This window comes from Mytilus edulis, chromosome 4 (assembly GCF_963676685.1).
Source record: "Mytilus edulis chromosome 4, xbMytEdul2.2, whole genome shotgun sequence".
NCBI lineage: Eukaryota > Metazoa > Mollusca > Bivalvia > Mytilida > Mytilidae > Mytilus > Mytilus edulis.
Window position 1 is genome coordinate 55,627,995 of NC_092347.1, and position 17,193 is coordinate 55,645,187.

General features: G+C 32.9%; 2 protein-coding genes across 3 annotated transcripts in view; one reads left to right on the forward strand and one right to left on the reverse strand.

The window, feature by feature from the left end:
- Nucleotides 1-17,193, reverse strand: part of LOC139519982 (uncharacterized) — a 119,512-nt gene that overhangs the window by 49,482 nt on the left and 52,837 nt on the right. The gene's annotated exons all lie outside the window — the stretch shown is intronic.
- Nucleotides 5,076-6,129, forward strand: LOC139518474 (tripartite motif-containing protein 3-like). The gene has a single exon (XM_071309999.1). The coding sequence runs from the start codon at nt 5,158-5,160 to the stop codon at nt 6,109-6,111; it is 954 nt and encodes a 317-aa protein (XP_071166100.1). The 5' UTR covers nt 5,076-5,157; the 3' UTR covers nt 6,112-6,129.

Consider the following 17,193-nt stretch of genomic DNA (forward strand, 5'->3'; position numbering starts at 1 on the left):
TTTATGAAATTTGAAAACAGATCATCAAAAAATGAAAAATGACGTCACATTTGAATGAATAAGATAGAAAAATAATTCAAGATTATATTTGAACTAAATACTGATATTGCATTTAATAACAATGCATATTTTAATACTTATAAATAGCAAACTAAGGTAGCAATTAACTATTTATTATAAAGCTATGTCCGGTTTGTTTTGAATCTAACTTCAAACGTAAAATATCGTACTGATTACGTTGAACAAAATCAAATCTAATTAAAAACCAATTTCAGAGAACAATTGAAGGTCTTTCCACCAGTTAATATCTATTTTGATATTAGAATATTAAAAATCAGTCTAAAATGTCAGTTCATATGGCTTTATGATGTATAGATATGAATTTAAAGCAAAGGTCAAAATCTAGAACGTCAAATTAACATATGACCTTGACCTCAATTTCAAGGTCACAAACTGAGGATCTCAAATCAAAAGACCCTATGTCTCTAATATGTATGGTTAATAAGTTATATCACTTTACATATAATTTTAGATATGATAGGGGCAAAAACTCCCATTCATTGTCTACGCACCCGTTCAACTAAAATTATTAAGTTACGACATGTCACAACTAACAATTTAGTGAAAATAATTTGTTGATATCTTTTACGGTTTCTGGAATTGAGTGGAAATAAGCCTAATTCAAAAATTAGAAGATGACCTTGACCTTTGAACTTGACATAGTTTTCATTTTTTTGGACCAAGGACCTCAAATCAAAAGATCCTAGGTCTCTATCACTTATGGTGTTCCAGTTTAAAATACATTTCAAAATTTCAAATACGAAAGGGGAAATAACTCTCATATGGAGCATTCATATTGCTTCGGTTGAAATTGGACAAATCATGCGAAGGATATAACGAGCAATTTTATAAAATAAATTTGTCGTAATCTTTTACGGTTGCGAAGGAGTCGTGGACACAAGGAAAACAGTGTTTGGGGAGATAACTCCTACAAAGAAAAGTATTCGGTTATGCAGGGTAAATTTCAAAAGCGCATAAACTGTTTGATATCATATACCAAATATCTAAGCGACATATTGCGAAACAAATATTTATCACAAGAACAAAATTAGGCGGAAGAAAGAAAAAAAAATAATCAGAAGAAAAACAATAGGTCTTTCCACAGAAAAGTGGAAAAACCTAATAAATGAATGCGGTGATTAATTTTCTTTACCATAACACATAAATATAATAGAAAAGACGTTAACACATTTGACAAAATCCGATAAGAATTACAAATATAACATTAAACATTTAAACTAAATACATGAATTTGGGATAGACAAGTACCGTAACACGTCTTATAGTAATGCGAATTCACACTCCGCAAAACAGTCACAATCGGGAATAAGTCACGTTTGGTAATTAAAAGATTAGACGACATAATGACAAACCACAATCTACCATGTGGTAAAAATGTCCTTAGCTGGTTTAGTTAAAGACACATCGTATGGATCCACCAATTCGTGATGGTGTCCATAAAATTTAGGGAGTGTCAATTTTAATCTGTCCTCCTCATAACTTTGTAGGAGGAGTTTCTGCGTAAGGAGCACACTCCTGTATATAAAGTCCGTATAGTGTGCACAAGCACGAGAATAACGTATCAATTGTGATATGTAAACACCATACGAAAGGGCAGAGGGTATGTTACTGCTGAGAAATGGGAAATTGATAATTGGGAAGATGAAATTGTCCTGTTTATCATAGATTTTCGTGTGAAGTCGTCCATCTACGTCAATATTGAGGAAAAGATCAAGGTGTGAAGCAGTCCTTCTAGTATCAGTGGTATCCTTAATTTCAAGTTCACTGGGATATATGAGATGTAGGTATTGGCTGAAATATGGGTTATTCAATGATAGAACATCATCAATATATCGGAAAGTAAAATTAAAGAATTTCGCAAGATGCTTGATGAAATCTTAAGTCGAAAATGAACTGACAATACAATGACAATAAACCGAAAGATAAAGACTGAGCCACATAAAAAATGGGATGATCTCATATATTTTTGAAGGATAAATAAAATTATCCCGATTTATAGTAATTTCTCGCTATCTTCGCCCCACCCGATATGAATTCTCGTATAAAGACAATTGCACACTGTGTAACTAATAGGATAGTTTATATCTCACCAAAGTCCAGTGATATTTGGAATTCGTAGTTTTTAATGAAATTATTCAGTTATTTTTTTCTTTTGATAAGTTGGAATAAGACTGTTGACATTCTTGCTAAATATTCTTTTGATGATATTCATTATAATTAGAGGTATTAGTTCACTGGTAGATCTGAGAGGATTTTCCAGCTGTAATGACGAGCACGTTTCAAAACTCATTATATCAGTTTAAATCATCGCATTATGATTAAAAAGAAGTTTTTATGATTTAAGTTTTTGGGACTTCCAGTTTAAAGATGAGCATCACTGAGATCACTAAATAAAAAGAATGTACTGCATTGAACTAAAACAGGTATAAATGATGCATGTGGTTAGGTTTTCATTGAAAAAAGTAAAATCACAAAAATACTGAACTCCGAGGAAAATTCAAAGTGAAAAGTCCTAGAGTCAAATGACAAAATTAAGGTAGCACAATACAAAGATTGTTTTACTTCCAATCACTAACCTTTGAAATGTTGTAACTTTCTTACGAATGCATAGAAAATAATAAAAGAGGTATATATAGATAGATAAAAGATTAATCTTTTAAATGAATGCAATATTTTCATTATGCAATCATTATGTAATCAATTATTATGTAATTAGTGGGGAAATCTGCGTAAGTTCACTTGAATGAATTTAGCTCTATCATCTCTTTAACTACACAGAAAATTTTAACGAAATCTTAAGCAACACATCATGGGCTTCAAAAGTGTGTCTCAGATTGTCTCTATTGTATTCCAGTCTCTCATTAATCTCTAATTAGTGTAAACATCCTAACCACATAAAAGAAGTTAATGTTTAATTAGGTGTAAAATTTGTTCTATACATTCTATCTGAAATCTGAGAAACCCTTTTGTAGATAATGGCCATAGGAACAACATATAATAAAATCAACCCTCTAGGGATACCTATGCAGAAGCTAATTTCATTTGAAAGTGGAAAGTTGGTGAAAAATATTTTAGACACAGTTAACATTATAATTGGTTACATAATTGTTGCATGATACTAACAATTGCATTTATTTGAAAGAGTAATCTGCTAGCTATCTAAAACTACCACTTTTATAAATTTACAAACATTATTAAGAAAGTTACAGCATTTTAAAACTTGGGAGTTGGAGTTATAAAATCTTAGTATTGTGCTACCTTAAATGATGAAACACATCAAAGCGCTGAAGATATATCCATAATCATTGGAAAGTTTAAATTTTCAGAATTTACTTTGTATGTGAAGGGGTTTGACCAAATTTTTAAAGCAGTAATGTGGCTCAAAAAGAGAAAAAAAATCCAGTTAGTACATCCTATTTCAAGCATTTAAAGGATAAAATGATAATCTGTCGGCGTAATGTTGTGAATTAGGATTTCACGATGAATACATAACATAACAAACTACAATTTAACAAACTTGGTAAATGTATGCATAGTTTTAGGTAATATTAAATACGAGCACATATACCTAAAGAGATTTCAGGATGCATCAATTTTAAGAGAAAAAAATGGATGTTTCATATTTATATGATTCATTAATACATTACTTTTGTGCATGTTCACACTATACAGATTTCATAAGCTGGAGTAGACTCCTTACACAAAAAACTGAGTTATGTCAACTTATGAGTAAGAATGACTGAATCGGCTCTACGCAAGTTTTAATGTCACCATCAGAGTTTAATCTGTGACTCCACCCACAACGATATGATTTCGAGGTCTTAAGATTCTCACCGGAATAATTGTCTATTATATAAATGTATCGTTATTTTATGTCCGAATATGACTTTTTGACTGGAATTTTAATTTGATTTATATGTTGGCTTGGCGTATTATTTAAGTCGATTTATGAGATTTGAACATCGGTAAACCTTTGTAGTTTAATTTATGTATTAAATCAAAAAATAATAATAGCAACCGCTTGACTACAATTTTCTGTTAATGCAGACCAACAGTTAATATTTTGGTGGGGTTCGTTTTGCTCCTGCTTTAGTTTTTATATGTTGTGTTTTGTGCACTGTTGTTTGTCTGTTTGTATTCTTTTTTTTTTTTTTTTTTTTTTAGCTTTGTCACTATATTTTTGACTTATTAGTTTGGATAACTCTTTGGTATCTTTCATCTCTCTTTTTCATCATATCTGTATATTAGACATCGTGTAGCAAAACATCTTTTTGGGAAACCTTGTGATCTAAATCTCAATATAAAGATTTATTCACAATTATAAAATTTTTCATGAAATGCAACGAGAAGAATCCTTAAAGCAAATACCCTAAAAATACTGGCATCTTACATACTAATATTTTGCGAACATCTGAAGTATGATGTAAATGACAGATTTATAATACTATCTTATTTAGAAATTCAAAGGAACAAAAACATGGCATGCTCAAATTTTATATTTTACTAATCATGAAATATGAAAGATGTGCAGTTTAACTGATAAATATATTATCGTATTAAAAGTATGCAAATTATTGTTTTAGTTATATGCATAAAAAGAACACGATAGTTTGTTAAAATTACAGCTTTAACGTGGAAATCTCACATAATGCTTCGAATTTATCCATCATTCAGAGAATTCAATGTACTTTGAATTCAATTAAACCAATTACATCCATCTATATAATCAATATGTATGTTGGCTGTAAAGAAGGTTACATAACTCGTGACGTACAGCGTAAATCGATAAATTGATAAATGTTGAACATTGTTGAATGCAAATAAATAAAGCGATTGTTTTGCCATCCACTGAAACAAATAGCGTGTGTACCATTAATGAAAAGCATTCCATGATTAATAAGTTCGCAAATAATTCAAATTTTCACAGTTTAATTGCTTGTTTTCATCAAATATACATTTCAAGATTCGCACTTTCTGTATATTGATTCATCAAAACAAGGAAGTTATTTTTTTTGTTGTGAAACAAGTTTTTGTGTACATTCAACCGAATCAACTGAACACTCAAATTACTCTGATATGGCTCAACGAGCAATAAAAAATGTGAAGGAAGACGTATTGAAGTGTCCCATATGCTTGGATCCATATACTAATCCACGGATATTGCCTTGCGAACACACCTTATGTCTGGAATGTTTGACTGAATACATAGCAGAAGCACGTAGACGTTTGGGAACTTTTGATTCATTTATGTGCCCAGTATGTAAAAATAGATATGAAATTGACCCTAACATGGACAGTGACGGTGTGGCGAAAACATTTCCCGTCAGTACTTTCTTAGAAGCTATTAACCAAGCAGTGAACCTATATGAATCGCCAGAAATGTCTTGTGGGATTCACGACAAACGACTAATGGAATTCTATTGTTTTACGGATCATTCAGTTTTGTGTTCACACTGCTTGATTGAGAATCATAGGTATCAAAAGTGCGAGATAGTGACTTTAAAGGAGGGTTTCAATAAGAAAAAAGACAAAGTTGAGGAAATGAGACAGGAACTTGTGAATCAGATAAAAGAAATGGATGAAGTTGTATCATTATCACATAAAATGAAAATTCATCAGGAAAGTATTCAGAAAACTAAACTCGATTTACACAATATTAAGTGGTACTTAAGATCGTTTTACCAAAATGCTTTGGCTGAGATTGATCAAATGGAAAAAGTGCTTGCACATGTTCCATATATAATAGACAATTCTGCGGATAAAGAAATAGGGACACTAACATGTAAAGTGGAAAAAACAAAGAGTGAACTGGAAAATATTGATAAGGGTTTAAATTTTTGTTTGCATTTTGATAACATAAAGAGTCAATGCGATGACTTATCATCTAAATTTAAAACATTGAAAGAAAAAAGTGAGGCAAATTCCAAAGTGATATTTGTTCCAAGAAACTATATAAAATATTTGAAAGGGAAACCAAAACCATTAATGGGAAAAATCCAAAATCAAGGCAATGACATAGCGTTATCTTAATACACGGCTTATTTTGGAAATAACTGAGACAGTTTACTTAAGAAATACGAAATAAAAATGCTTTATATTCATGGACACATATTGTCATGTTTTGATGCGTCTGGCGTATAAATTATTATCCTCGTACCTTTGATAACTATTTACACCACTGGGTCGATGCCACTGCTGGTGGACGTTTCATCCCCGAGGGTATCACCAGCCCAGTAGTCAGCACTTCGGTGTTGACATGAATATCAATTATATGGTAATTTTTATAAAGTTCCTGTTTACAAAACTTTGAATTTTTCGAAAACTAAGGATTTTCCTATCACAGGCATACTAGTAGATTGACTTTGTCGTATTTGGCACAACTTTTTGAAATTTGGGTTGTCAATGCTCTTCAACTTTGTACTTGTTTGGCTTTATAACTATTTAGATTTGAGCGTCACTGATGAGTCTTATGTAGACGAAACGCGAGTCTGGCGTGCGTATAAAATTATAATCATGGTACCTTTGATAACTATTTAATGACGTTTTTTTATTTCATCAAACAGTCGGCATTTACGCACAAACTGTGCTCTTTTTCTTGTCGGCTTGTTTCCTTTATTTCAATGAGACAGTTAAACCCCGCCACATTCTGTATGTGCATGTCCAAAGTAAGAAACTCAGTTGTTGTCGTTGCTGTATATCATATGATGTCCTGTCATTAAATAATTCACAAAGTCAAGAGGCTATGTTTAACGGAAATATTCATTCAAACCTTTAAAAAAGGAAAACATAGACACAGACGCAACTGGGCTTTCGTTTAGAGATTGATAATGAGTCGTTTGAGCGGTAAACTTAATGACAAAAAGATGACTTCACTATTTCAAATATCTATTAATATGCAGCTACATTCAACCAGCGCCTGAATATGTAAGAACTTGCGTTTACTATTATAATGTATTTAATAGAGATTTTATGCTTGCAAGGAAAGCAGTAGAACGACGGGTTCCTAAATGTGTATTCGAAGTTACCTCATCAAAAGGTTTTATAGACGCCATCTTATTTAGGTGACCGTTACATAATATCAGTTACAGAGATGACCATGAATATGTCTGAATTGGCATAGCCATAATTCCGTACTCTTCAATTGTGAGATCATCGAATTACTGAATAAGATGTATCACCGAATTGCAAAGAGGAACATGCGCCTTATTGCCGCATGCAACTATAGAGGGACATAATTTGCTTTAAGTGACTAGATATCATCCAGATTTGTTTATGTTCTTGTCACTCAGTCTTAAGTTTTTGTGTACTGTTTTGTAGATTGCTATTTGTTGTTTCGTCTCATTAAACCAAAACATTTTCACTTTCTAAAAGGGAGTCTTTATTCTCATTTTTCTGAGTTACGAATTCTGGGCAGATTGTCTAAGGGCAAATGTTACGTATGAATTCAGAACGAATTCAACATTGATCGCAAAATGTTTATCAATAACTTCATTTAAAAGAGAAAAAAAATATTCGTATAATGTTCGGAGCTAAAGGTGTAAATATAATGCATAACTATTTAGTAAGGGAATATACTAGTATCAAGTATATAAGTTTCAATATAATCCAATACCAATTATAAAATGGTCCAATATCTAGCTTTTTTGTTAGCATTTATGAAAATTTAATGTCAAACTTTATTTATATCATATTAGAATGTATTTGTGTTGATGATTCATCTTGTTGAACACATTCAGAATGAGTCGGTCATTTTGTTTCAAATCAAATTACACACATTGCATTAACATACTTCTGACGACTGAAATGTTCCAATTGTAGTTACTATACACACCCGTCTTATAGACTTATCACCGGGTTTGCACTTACATTAGCAACATGACGGGTTCCACATCAGGAGCAGGATCTGCTTACCTTTTCGGAGCACCTGAGATCACTCCCAAATTTTTGTGCCGTTGGTGTTGCTCAGTCATTTGTTTTCTATCTTGTGTTTTTGCACTGTTGTTTGTCTGTCTATTTGTTTGTTGTCCCTTTTCTTTTGTTACAATGGTGTTGTCGGAATATTTTCAACCTTGGTATCTTTCGCTTCTTTTTTCACAGTAACGAAGTACTGTTCTTATGGGATTTTCTTAAACCATCAATTTTGATACACAAATAGGTTCATCATATTTGATGTAAAGTTCATTAATCAGAAGTAATGCTGACAGATATGAACAGAAAAGTGTAACACTAAAAGAAAGACAACTCCGTTAAATATTTGAAAGATTTCTTTAAATTTGTCTGGAACCCATTCAATTCAGTTAACAATAGAACACGTACAAATGAATGTCTGAATACCCCAGAGTAAATTTGGAAAGAAGAATTTGAGAAAAAAAATTGAATAATGAAATATGGTTAATATAACTGATTACAGAAATAATTGATTTACGGAATATCGAAATCGAAAATGTTCAGTACATAAAATCAATTATTGATAATTGAAATTTATTGTGCAAAATAATAACACAAGAAAATTTTTACGGAATAAACATTTTAAAATAAATGCCTTATTAATTAGATATTCACGAAAAACGCAAAGACTGTATTTGTAAAATTTAAATTATGAAGGTTTAATAAAAAAAAGAAGCTTTTGATGGAACTGTTTAAAGCATGCAAATATAGTTTTCTTTTGTATTTGAATAGAATAATTCAAGAGAAGATCACCCAAATGTGCGACTGTTTTCGTACCCGTCAGCTGTATGCTGATGGCAAATTATTGTCCATGAAATCAAATAGCTTCAATTTTGAATGATCGTGTCCTGACAAAGTATTTAAACGAAAACAAAAAACATTTTGCTGTTGAAAAATTATTCAATGTATACTAGTAGTTCACCTCGGTATTCGTTTTCTTTTTTTTTCGTCAGTGAACAAAACATTGTAGGTCACCAATGGCAGGCTTACTAAATATTTTGAGTTATTTGTATTTACCTATTCCAAAGAGCAAAGGTTTCATAATGTAAGCCTTCCATTGATGAAATGAAAAGTTTAATAATCACATCAACCTGTTTTTTACAGCTGTAATTTAGGTAAATTATTTTCTGTGTGTATCGATAAGAAGTTCTGATTATTTCCTGTGTGTATTGATGAGAAGTCCTAAATGTCCAATATTTAGTTCAAGTAACTCTACTGGTTGAGCAAATCTCAATTAAAGTCAAGACAGCAACCTACATATTTTAGCATTGTAATCAATGACCTACTCCAACCAAATTTTACATAAGGGATATCTGTGTGTTAACCAAAACATAGTTCTTGCAAATCACACTGCCTAAAGCAGGAAGATATGTATAATAATAATTTTATTATAAACAATCAAATCAGTTTGGCCCTTGAGAAAATTTTGAGTTCCTGCCTGAGCAGGTCAGCTTGCAACCTTCAGTGTAAGGAAGAACCTGACTGCCCGACAAAGCGCCAGGCAGGAAGTGGAGTGTCTCCACAGAGAAGATGAGAATAGACATCTCATCTGCGGCCGGTTTGTGCAAGGTCTGCTTCAGGGGATAGCCCATGTGGTGCTATTACAAGTAGTAAGTAGCAGGGTCTATCAAACTGGCGCTGGAATAATTTTGATCAAATTTGTCCCCGAAATGCTTGGGGATGAATGAAATTTTATAAATGACCAGTGATAAAATTCCATCAAGGTCCAAAAACACAGATGGAACAGCTGAGTGCCCCAAGGATTTAGGAGAGTGGACTTATTCACCTTCAATTAAGTCATGAGAAAGTAAAAATAAAAAAAAAAAATAAAAATAATATAATGATAAAATACATATGTTGACATATAAAATCATAATAATAAAAAATACATTTTGCAATGATATCATAATGCTTAGTGTTAAGAATTACCTAAAATATTTTGTGCATACTTAATTGAAGAAGATGACACTCTTATATACCTGCAGTAACTATCAGAGGACCAGCGTTCTAGTACTTTGACCAAATGGTCTTTAATATGTGCTTTACCTGCAGTAGTGGCAGCTCCAATGCGTAGGATATGACCATTATAGTGATTGGGATTGAAGCCATACTAAGGTAAACATAATGGTGCAGATCATTGACGGTAGTGGACAGATAAATTAGATATAAAACAAAAGAGCGGCCAGGAAGAACCACCCTTGAGGCATAATTTTAATGACCTAAAAGCTGTAAAAGTTCCCTTTTAGTGCATTTCCTTTTCCTATACATTTTTGATATAAACTCACAAATGTGATCAACTTTTTTAGTAGGCAGACGAGCTTCTATTTTTTCGGTGTCCAAAATAATACCTAGATATTCCAAACATTTTACTGGACCTAATGTTTCATGACTAGCTACCGGTATGTTAAGTCTCTTAAAAATCATCATCATTATAGCCATTGTTCTTTCACCATCTCCTGATGGTGAATCAATAGTTAAAAAATCATCAAGCAAATGTAATATGTTTGAAATTTTGTAGTTATGTTTTGCAATGTGGCAAACAGCTTGTGACACATGATCAAAAATTTTGGGACTGGAACGACAACCAAAAGTTAACCTAACAAAGAAATAATACATCTCTCCCCATTTTATACAGAAAAGTGGCCATTGACTAGGAGAAATAGGACAAATTTTAAATGCGTCGGATTTACAAAGCCATGAGTTCCTTCCTAGACCCAAAATGATATCTATGGCATCATCAATCTTGACATAAGACATTGAACAATCATTTTTATCAATTAAATCAATTATGCTTTCATGTTCATCATCATTGTGAGGGGAAGGCAAATCTAAAATTAATCGTTTTTTGTTTGAGTATTTCCCTTCTGCTACACCAATTGGACGTACCCTGTAATTCTGAAAAGGTGGTGTGTTAAAGGGCCCATACAGGTATCCTCTTTCTACCTCGATTGATATTAAATCATTTGTAGCTTCGGGATGAGACCTTGCTGAAAAACTATTTCTGCATTCCTTTGTAGGTAATTTTGTTTCGGATATCATTGTATCAAAACCATACCGTAAACCATTGCATAGGTAACTAACAAAATCTTTGTCCGGATAACTAAACAACTCAATTTCAAGCTTATTTACATAAACCGGGGAAGTAGCGTTCTTTGGAAAGTCCTCTAAAACTAGTCATTTTTTAACAGGTTTCACATTACTGATGGAAGTACTTGGTAAATGGGATGTAGGAATTTTATTCTGTTCTCCACTTTTGTTGAAGGATGCAGGGGATGTAACTCTGCAATTCTGTTGGGAATGGGTATACGAGTTGCACTTAGAACAAATATGCTTAAAGGGGCATCTAGATCTAGAACACCCCCTCACACTATTAAAACGGTTGCAGATCTCTTCACCCTTGGAATATAAACGCTTTTTCCCAACTCTGTCCGTATTATCAGCAATAGGACCTGAATCAATGGAAGCTTCAAACTGCCTTGAATTTTTGTTAGATTGAGGCTGGTATGTGACCGATGTTTGTAGTGAACAGAAAGCTGTTGTATGATCTGCCATATTACAGCTTTTACAGATGTTTATAATAGCCCCAGCTGTAACCAAATTTAATATATCGCGATCCCTCTTGCCCCAATCTACTTTTACAAATTTTTCTCTCAACAAGGTTTCAACTTTTGCAGAGAACATATTTGTAACGTTCGGAGGACGTGTTTTTCAACAGACTGTCGGCATCCCAATGGGAACAAATTGTGCCCCTCTACTTGCCGACTTGTTTCTTTATTATTATGAGGCTGACTTCATGCAGGAACTTCTTAGGAAGAAAGATAAGAAGTTAGCAATATCCTTTAACTCTACTTTCCGCTATATAGATGACGTTCTTTCACTAAACAATTCAAAATTTGGTGACTATGTGGAACGCATCTATCCCATCGAATTGGAGATAAAGGATACTACAGATACAGTTAAGTCGGCTTCATATCTTGACTTACATCTAGAAATTGACAATGAGGGTCGGTTGAAAACAAAACTTTACGACAAAAGAGATGGTTTCAGCTTTCCAATTGTGAACTTTCCATTTCTAAGTAGCAACATTCCAGCAGCACCTGCATACGGGGTATATATCTCCCAATTGATACGATATTCCCGTGCTTGCATTTCCTATCATGATTTTCTTGATAGAGGGTTACTGCTCATAAGGAAGCTATTAAACCAAGAGTTCCAAATGGTGAAGTTGAAATCATCCCTTCGTAAATTTTACGGACGCCATCACGAGTTGGTTGACCGTTATGGAATAATCGTTTAACAAATGATATCGGATATGTTCCTTACGTCGTAACTTCAATACCCTTCCCTTTCATGAATGTGACCTACCGAATTAGACTATTTACCGGATTTGTAATCACATAAGCAACACGACGGGTGCCACATGTGGAGCAGGATCTGCTTACCCTTCCGGAGCACCTGAGATCACCCCCAGGTTTTGGTGGGGTTCGTGTTGTTTATTCTTTAGTTTTCTATGTTGTGTCATGTGTACTATTGTTTTTCTGTTTGTCTTTTTCATTTTTAGCCATGGCGTTGTCAGTTTGTTTTAGATTTATGAGTTTGACTGTCCCTTTGGTATCTTTTGTCCCTCTTTTGTGGTAATCATAAAATGTATCTCCAAAAAAGTTGCAGATATCAATGATGTCATCTTGATAGGCGTCCAATTCGGCAAGCCTATCTGGAAAGGCGGTTGTCATGAGCCTTTTATATTTTGGTAAGCCCTAATGAATTCCTGCAAAGACAACTTTCTGTTTAAACGTGGATCGGGTCTACCTGAAACATTTAATTCTACACCATTTGCCAAAATACTATTTGTTTGGGGACATTCATATTTTGGTATTAACAGAGATGCCAAGTTAATATCTTTACCCTCAATGATCTGTTTTTGAATCATAGGAGAAATTATATCCACATTAGAAAAAGAATCTGAACGCACTCCTTGGGATCGATGTTGAAAAGATGAGGCTCGCGAATCAAATTGCTGTATGCTGGAAGATGGATACACTGAATCCTGTTGTGATCCTGTTTGAAACATTGGATTAATATTCCGATCCATAGGATTAGTTGTAGAACTTTGTGCTTTATACCACTGCTGAAGGTTGAAACCACTGCTGTCAGTATTAGTCCCTTTGTTCAAATTCTGGTTATGCTGATTTAAACTTTGTTGAAAACCACTAAAACAATTGAATGTGCCAACATGGTGGACATTCGATTCATACTGTTAAAGTTAGAGTTTTGCATTGGAATTGCACTGTGAAGTTCACCTGGATTACTGCTTCTCGCTTGTTGATCAACATTAATTGTGTCCTGTTCTGTAGAGGAAATATTGTTGATATCCACTGAAGATGAGGGTTGTCCATTCATTGTACTCTGTGGAGGAACATCAGGTTCAGCACACAAATGACCTGATGTATCAATACTGTCAGAATTAGTCCTGTTTTGAGGAGCTATTCCACTTGTACTCACATTTCCCAAATACAACTGTTTAAGCACTGATTTAGATAAGGAAGTTGGAGTTTTTATACCTTTTTTCTCCAACTCTTCTCTGAAAGTTTGTATAGTCTAGTTAGAAGGATTGTGTAAGTCCCATTGTCTATCAGAATTACTTGAATTTCCATACGGAGAAGCTCGAGTCCTTTTAGAACGAACACCTTTTCCTCTGCCAGGCATAATTTTTGCAGAGATAAATAATCCAAGTATACTTTAAATAAATAAATTAAATAATAGCGCTGTAAACTATATCAACTAGTCAGACTGCTATGAACCTAGAAAGTGATTATACAAAGACCATGCATATGGCTTCACACACAGATTGGGTATGTCAATCATATAGGGGAGGAGACTGACCTCACTTGGCCTTCAGAATGATATACTAATTGCTGTGCAATAAATTTATAAGATCTGTTTTCATAATCTGCATTTCCTCACCAAGAGAATTTGCTTGTGACATATATCTGATTAGAAAAAGATTAATGTTTCCCTGTTGAGACTTCATAACCTCAAAGTGTCAAATACCATAGAAATTATTCTCAAGCTAAAACAGGTGGTTAATGATGTTAAAAGTATCAATGATGTCAGCATCTTTCACCAGATATTATTTATACTCTTGTTTGTATAAACAAAACTTATATTACATATAAGTAAAATATTAAAACGCAAATGACGAATATAGAAATACAATTTTATTGTTAATTCAGGCAACAATATTTTAACAATGATCAAATCTCATAAACCGATTTTGAAGAAAAAAAATCAAGGCAACAAACAAAACCCCGAGGGATTTCATGAACTATAAAAGGATAAAACTGGATGCGACACAGAGTAATCAGTACCTGCTATGGATTTAATATCCGCCATACGCATCCACACTTAGTCAAAATGACACACTCGGCATTAGGACATAATCAGTAAAATTACCTATAAGAAGATCTTGCAGAACACGACGCAAGTAAGTTAAGACACAGACACTTCGTATATGTCATCAAGTTCGTGCATGTGACCGTAAAACTTTTGTAGTTTCAATTTTAAGTCATTCTTCCTAATTACTCAGGTGCTAATGAAGTCCGTATAGTGTGAACATGCACGAGCAAGAAGATCAATGGAGATATATAAACGCCACAAGTTGTGACAGAGGGTATAATACTGCTGAGAATGGGAAGTTGCCATTCAAAAGTTGAATTATCATGTTCGGCATAGTTTAGTATAATTTCTGCTTCATATGAAAACGCACACAAATCTACCAAGCTCAACACACAAGTCGTCGACAAAAAGAGACCAACATTCTAATATTTGTTTGTCCACAAAAATATCTACGATTCCATTTTTTTGCAGAATAAAATCAATAGTTTAGTGAGACTATGCATTGGTCTATAAATTGATGGGGAACAGTATTGTAAAGCATGAACAAATTAAAAGTGTCATTAAAAATTGTAGATTTTGATTGACGGAAAACACTGCTGGAAAAGCTCATCACAATAGTAACTGTAAAAAGTCAAGTTGAAAGACATTTGAAAAGCTATTTGGTGGAACATCTTGACGAATTTATTTTGTATTCAGTATAAATACGGGATATTTTCCTTTTTTTTATGTATTTAATACCAATGTAGTGATTTGTGATTTTCTAAAATCTCATTTCAATGATGAAGGGTATGAGTGGGATTCTTTGTTTTGCTTTGAATTCTTTGTTGGAACATTGCGAATAAAATTATTTTCACATCTTTAACTTCTTTTGTTATCTAGGCTTTTTCTGCTAGAACAACAATAAATTTGTCGTAGAGAGAGGATGATAGAGTATCCACATAAATCTCGTTTATTTAATAATGTGTCCGTGGTACACTTTGATTTTGAATGAACTTCTGGACCGTATTGCTGGTTATGATCCATTCCGATATAGTGTTCAGTATTGGTAGGTCTGTATTGACCTTTTCTGACATATTCATTTTGTTATGATATTGTAATTATTATGTTTATTTATGTTGGCCTAATTTGTGTTGTATGGCCTGATAGTTGTTTACCAAATAATCTTATAACTGTGCAGTTTAGGAATCACTGGAACAATCACAGAATGATTGGAACTTTCTAGAATGATCCTTATAAAAGATGCGTAATTTAAACTTCTACGTTATTCCAGAAACTTCCGTTGTAACTTTCCAGGATTTTCCACAATGTTCCATTATAGAGTGTTCTAGAATTTTCCATGACAACACTATATATACAGACACTAAAGTTAAACTCTCATAATTAAACTTGGACATAGACATTGATAGACATTAGTATTCACAGCATTTGGATTGACACTTTTATTCTACAAACAACATCATACTGGATTGTGACATTAGTAGTGAACATAATATTCAAATTGGATTCCGAAAGATTTCCGGATACAGATAAAGATAACAGATTGGACTCATATTTTGACAGTTAAGTTAACAGTAATATTTGTGTAATACCTTTTGTAAACTTTTGTATATTAAATATTGTTAAATTTTACTATTGATTTGTGTCTTTTGTTGGCTACAATTTAAAGGCGATTTCTGGCCGTAACAGAAATTGGGGGCTCGTCCGGGAGATCTTAAAAATATTTTATTCAAAATTTATTCAATATTTTTATTATAACTAGCCAACAAAATTCTACAAAATGGCATTTGATGCCGGTAAATATTTGAAAACGCCAGACCTGGAGAGTTTTGATAATTTAAAGAAAGAGGAATTAGTGTTGCTTGCTAAACATCTGAAATTAGATTTTAAAGTATCTATGAGAAAACAAATTATAAAAAATTTGGTTATAGACAAATTAGTTGACGCAGAAATTTTAGGTGAAGAGGCTCTTGAACTTAAGGTCGAAAATATTGACGCCTTTAAATTAAAACAGCTTGAATTAGAACATGAACTCAAATTAAAAGAATTGGAAATGAAGGAGATGGAGAAAAGAAAAGAAGATGAATTTAAATTAAAACAAGCAGAACTGGAAATGAAGGAAAGGTTGGAAATAGAGAGAAAAGAAAAAGAAGATGAATTTAAATTAAAAGAACTGGAAATGAAGGAGAGGGAGAAAATAAAAGAAGATGAATTAAAATTAAAAGAACTTGAAATGAGAGAAAGGCTAGAGATGGAAAAACTGAAAATTGAAATGGTCAAAGAAGAAAGCAACACTAAAGTCCAGTCGAAATCAGATTATTTTGATGCAGCAAAAAATATACGTTTGGTTCCGAAATTTTGTGAAAAAACAGTTGATAAATATTTTCCACAGTTTGAGAAAATTGCTAATAATTTGAAATGGCCAATGCCGTATTGGACTACGATGCTGCAAAGTGTTTTTGAGGGTAAGGCAGCTGAAATATACTCCGCACTTCCATCAGAAAAAGTTCTGATTATGACACTGTGAAACAGGAAATTTTGAAAGCATATGAGCTAGTACCAGAAGCATATAGACAGAAATTTAGATCTTATGAAAAGTTTGATTCGCAAACCTATGTGGAATTTGCTCGGGAAAAAGAAGATCTATTTGATAAATGGCTTACTTCAAAGAAAACAAAAAACAATTTTGATCAACTAAGACAATTGATGTTATTAGAAGAGTTTAAACAATGTGTTCATTCAGAATTAAAAACACATTTAGACGACAAAACT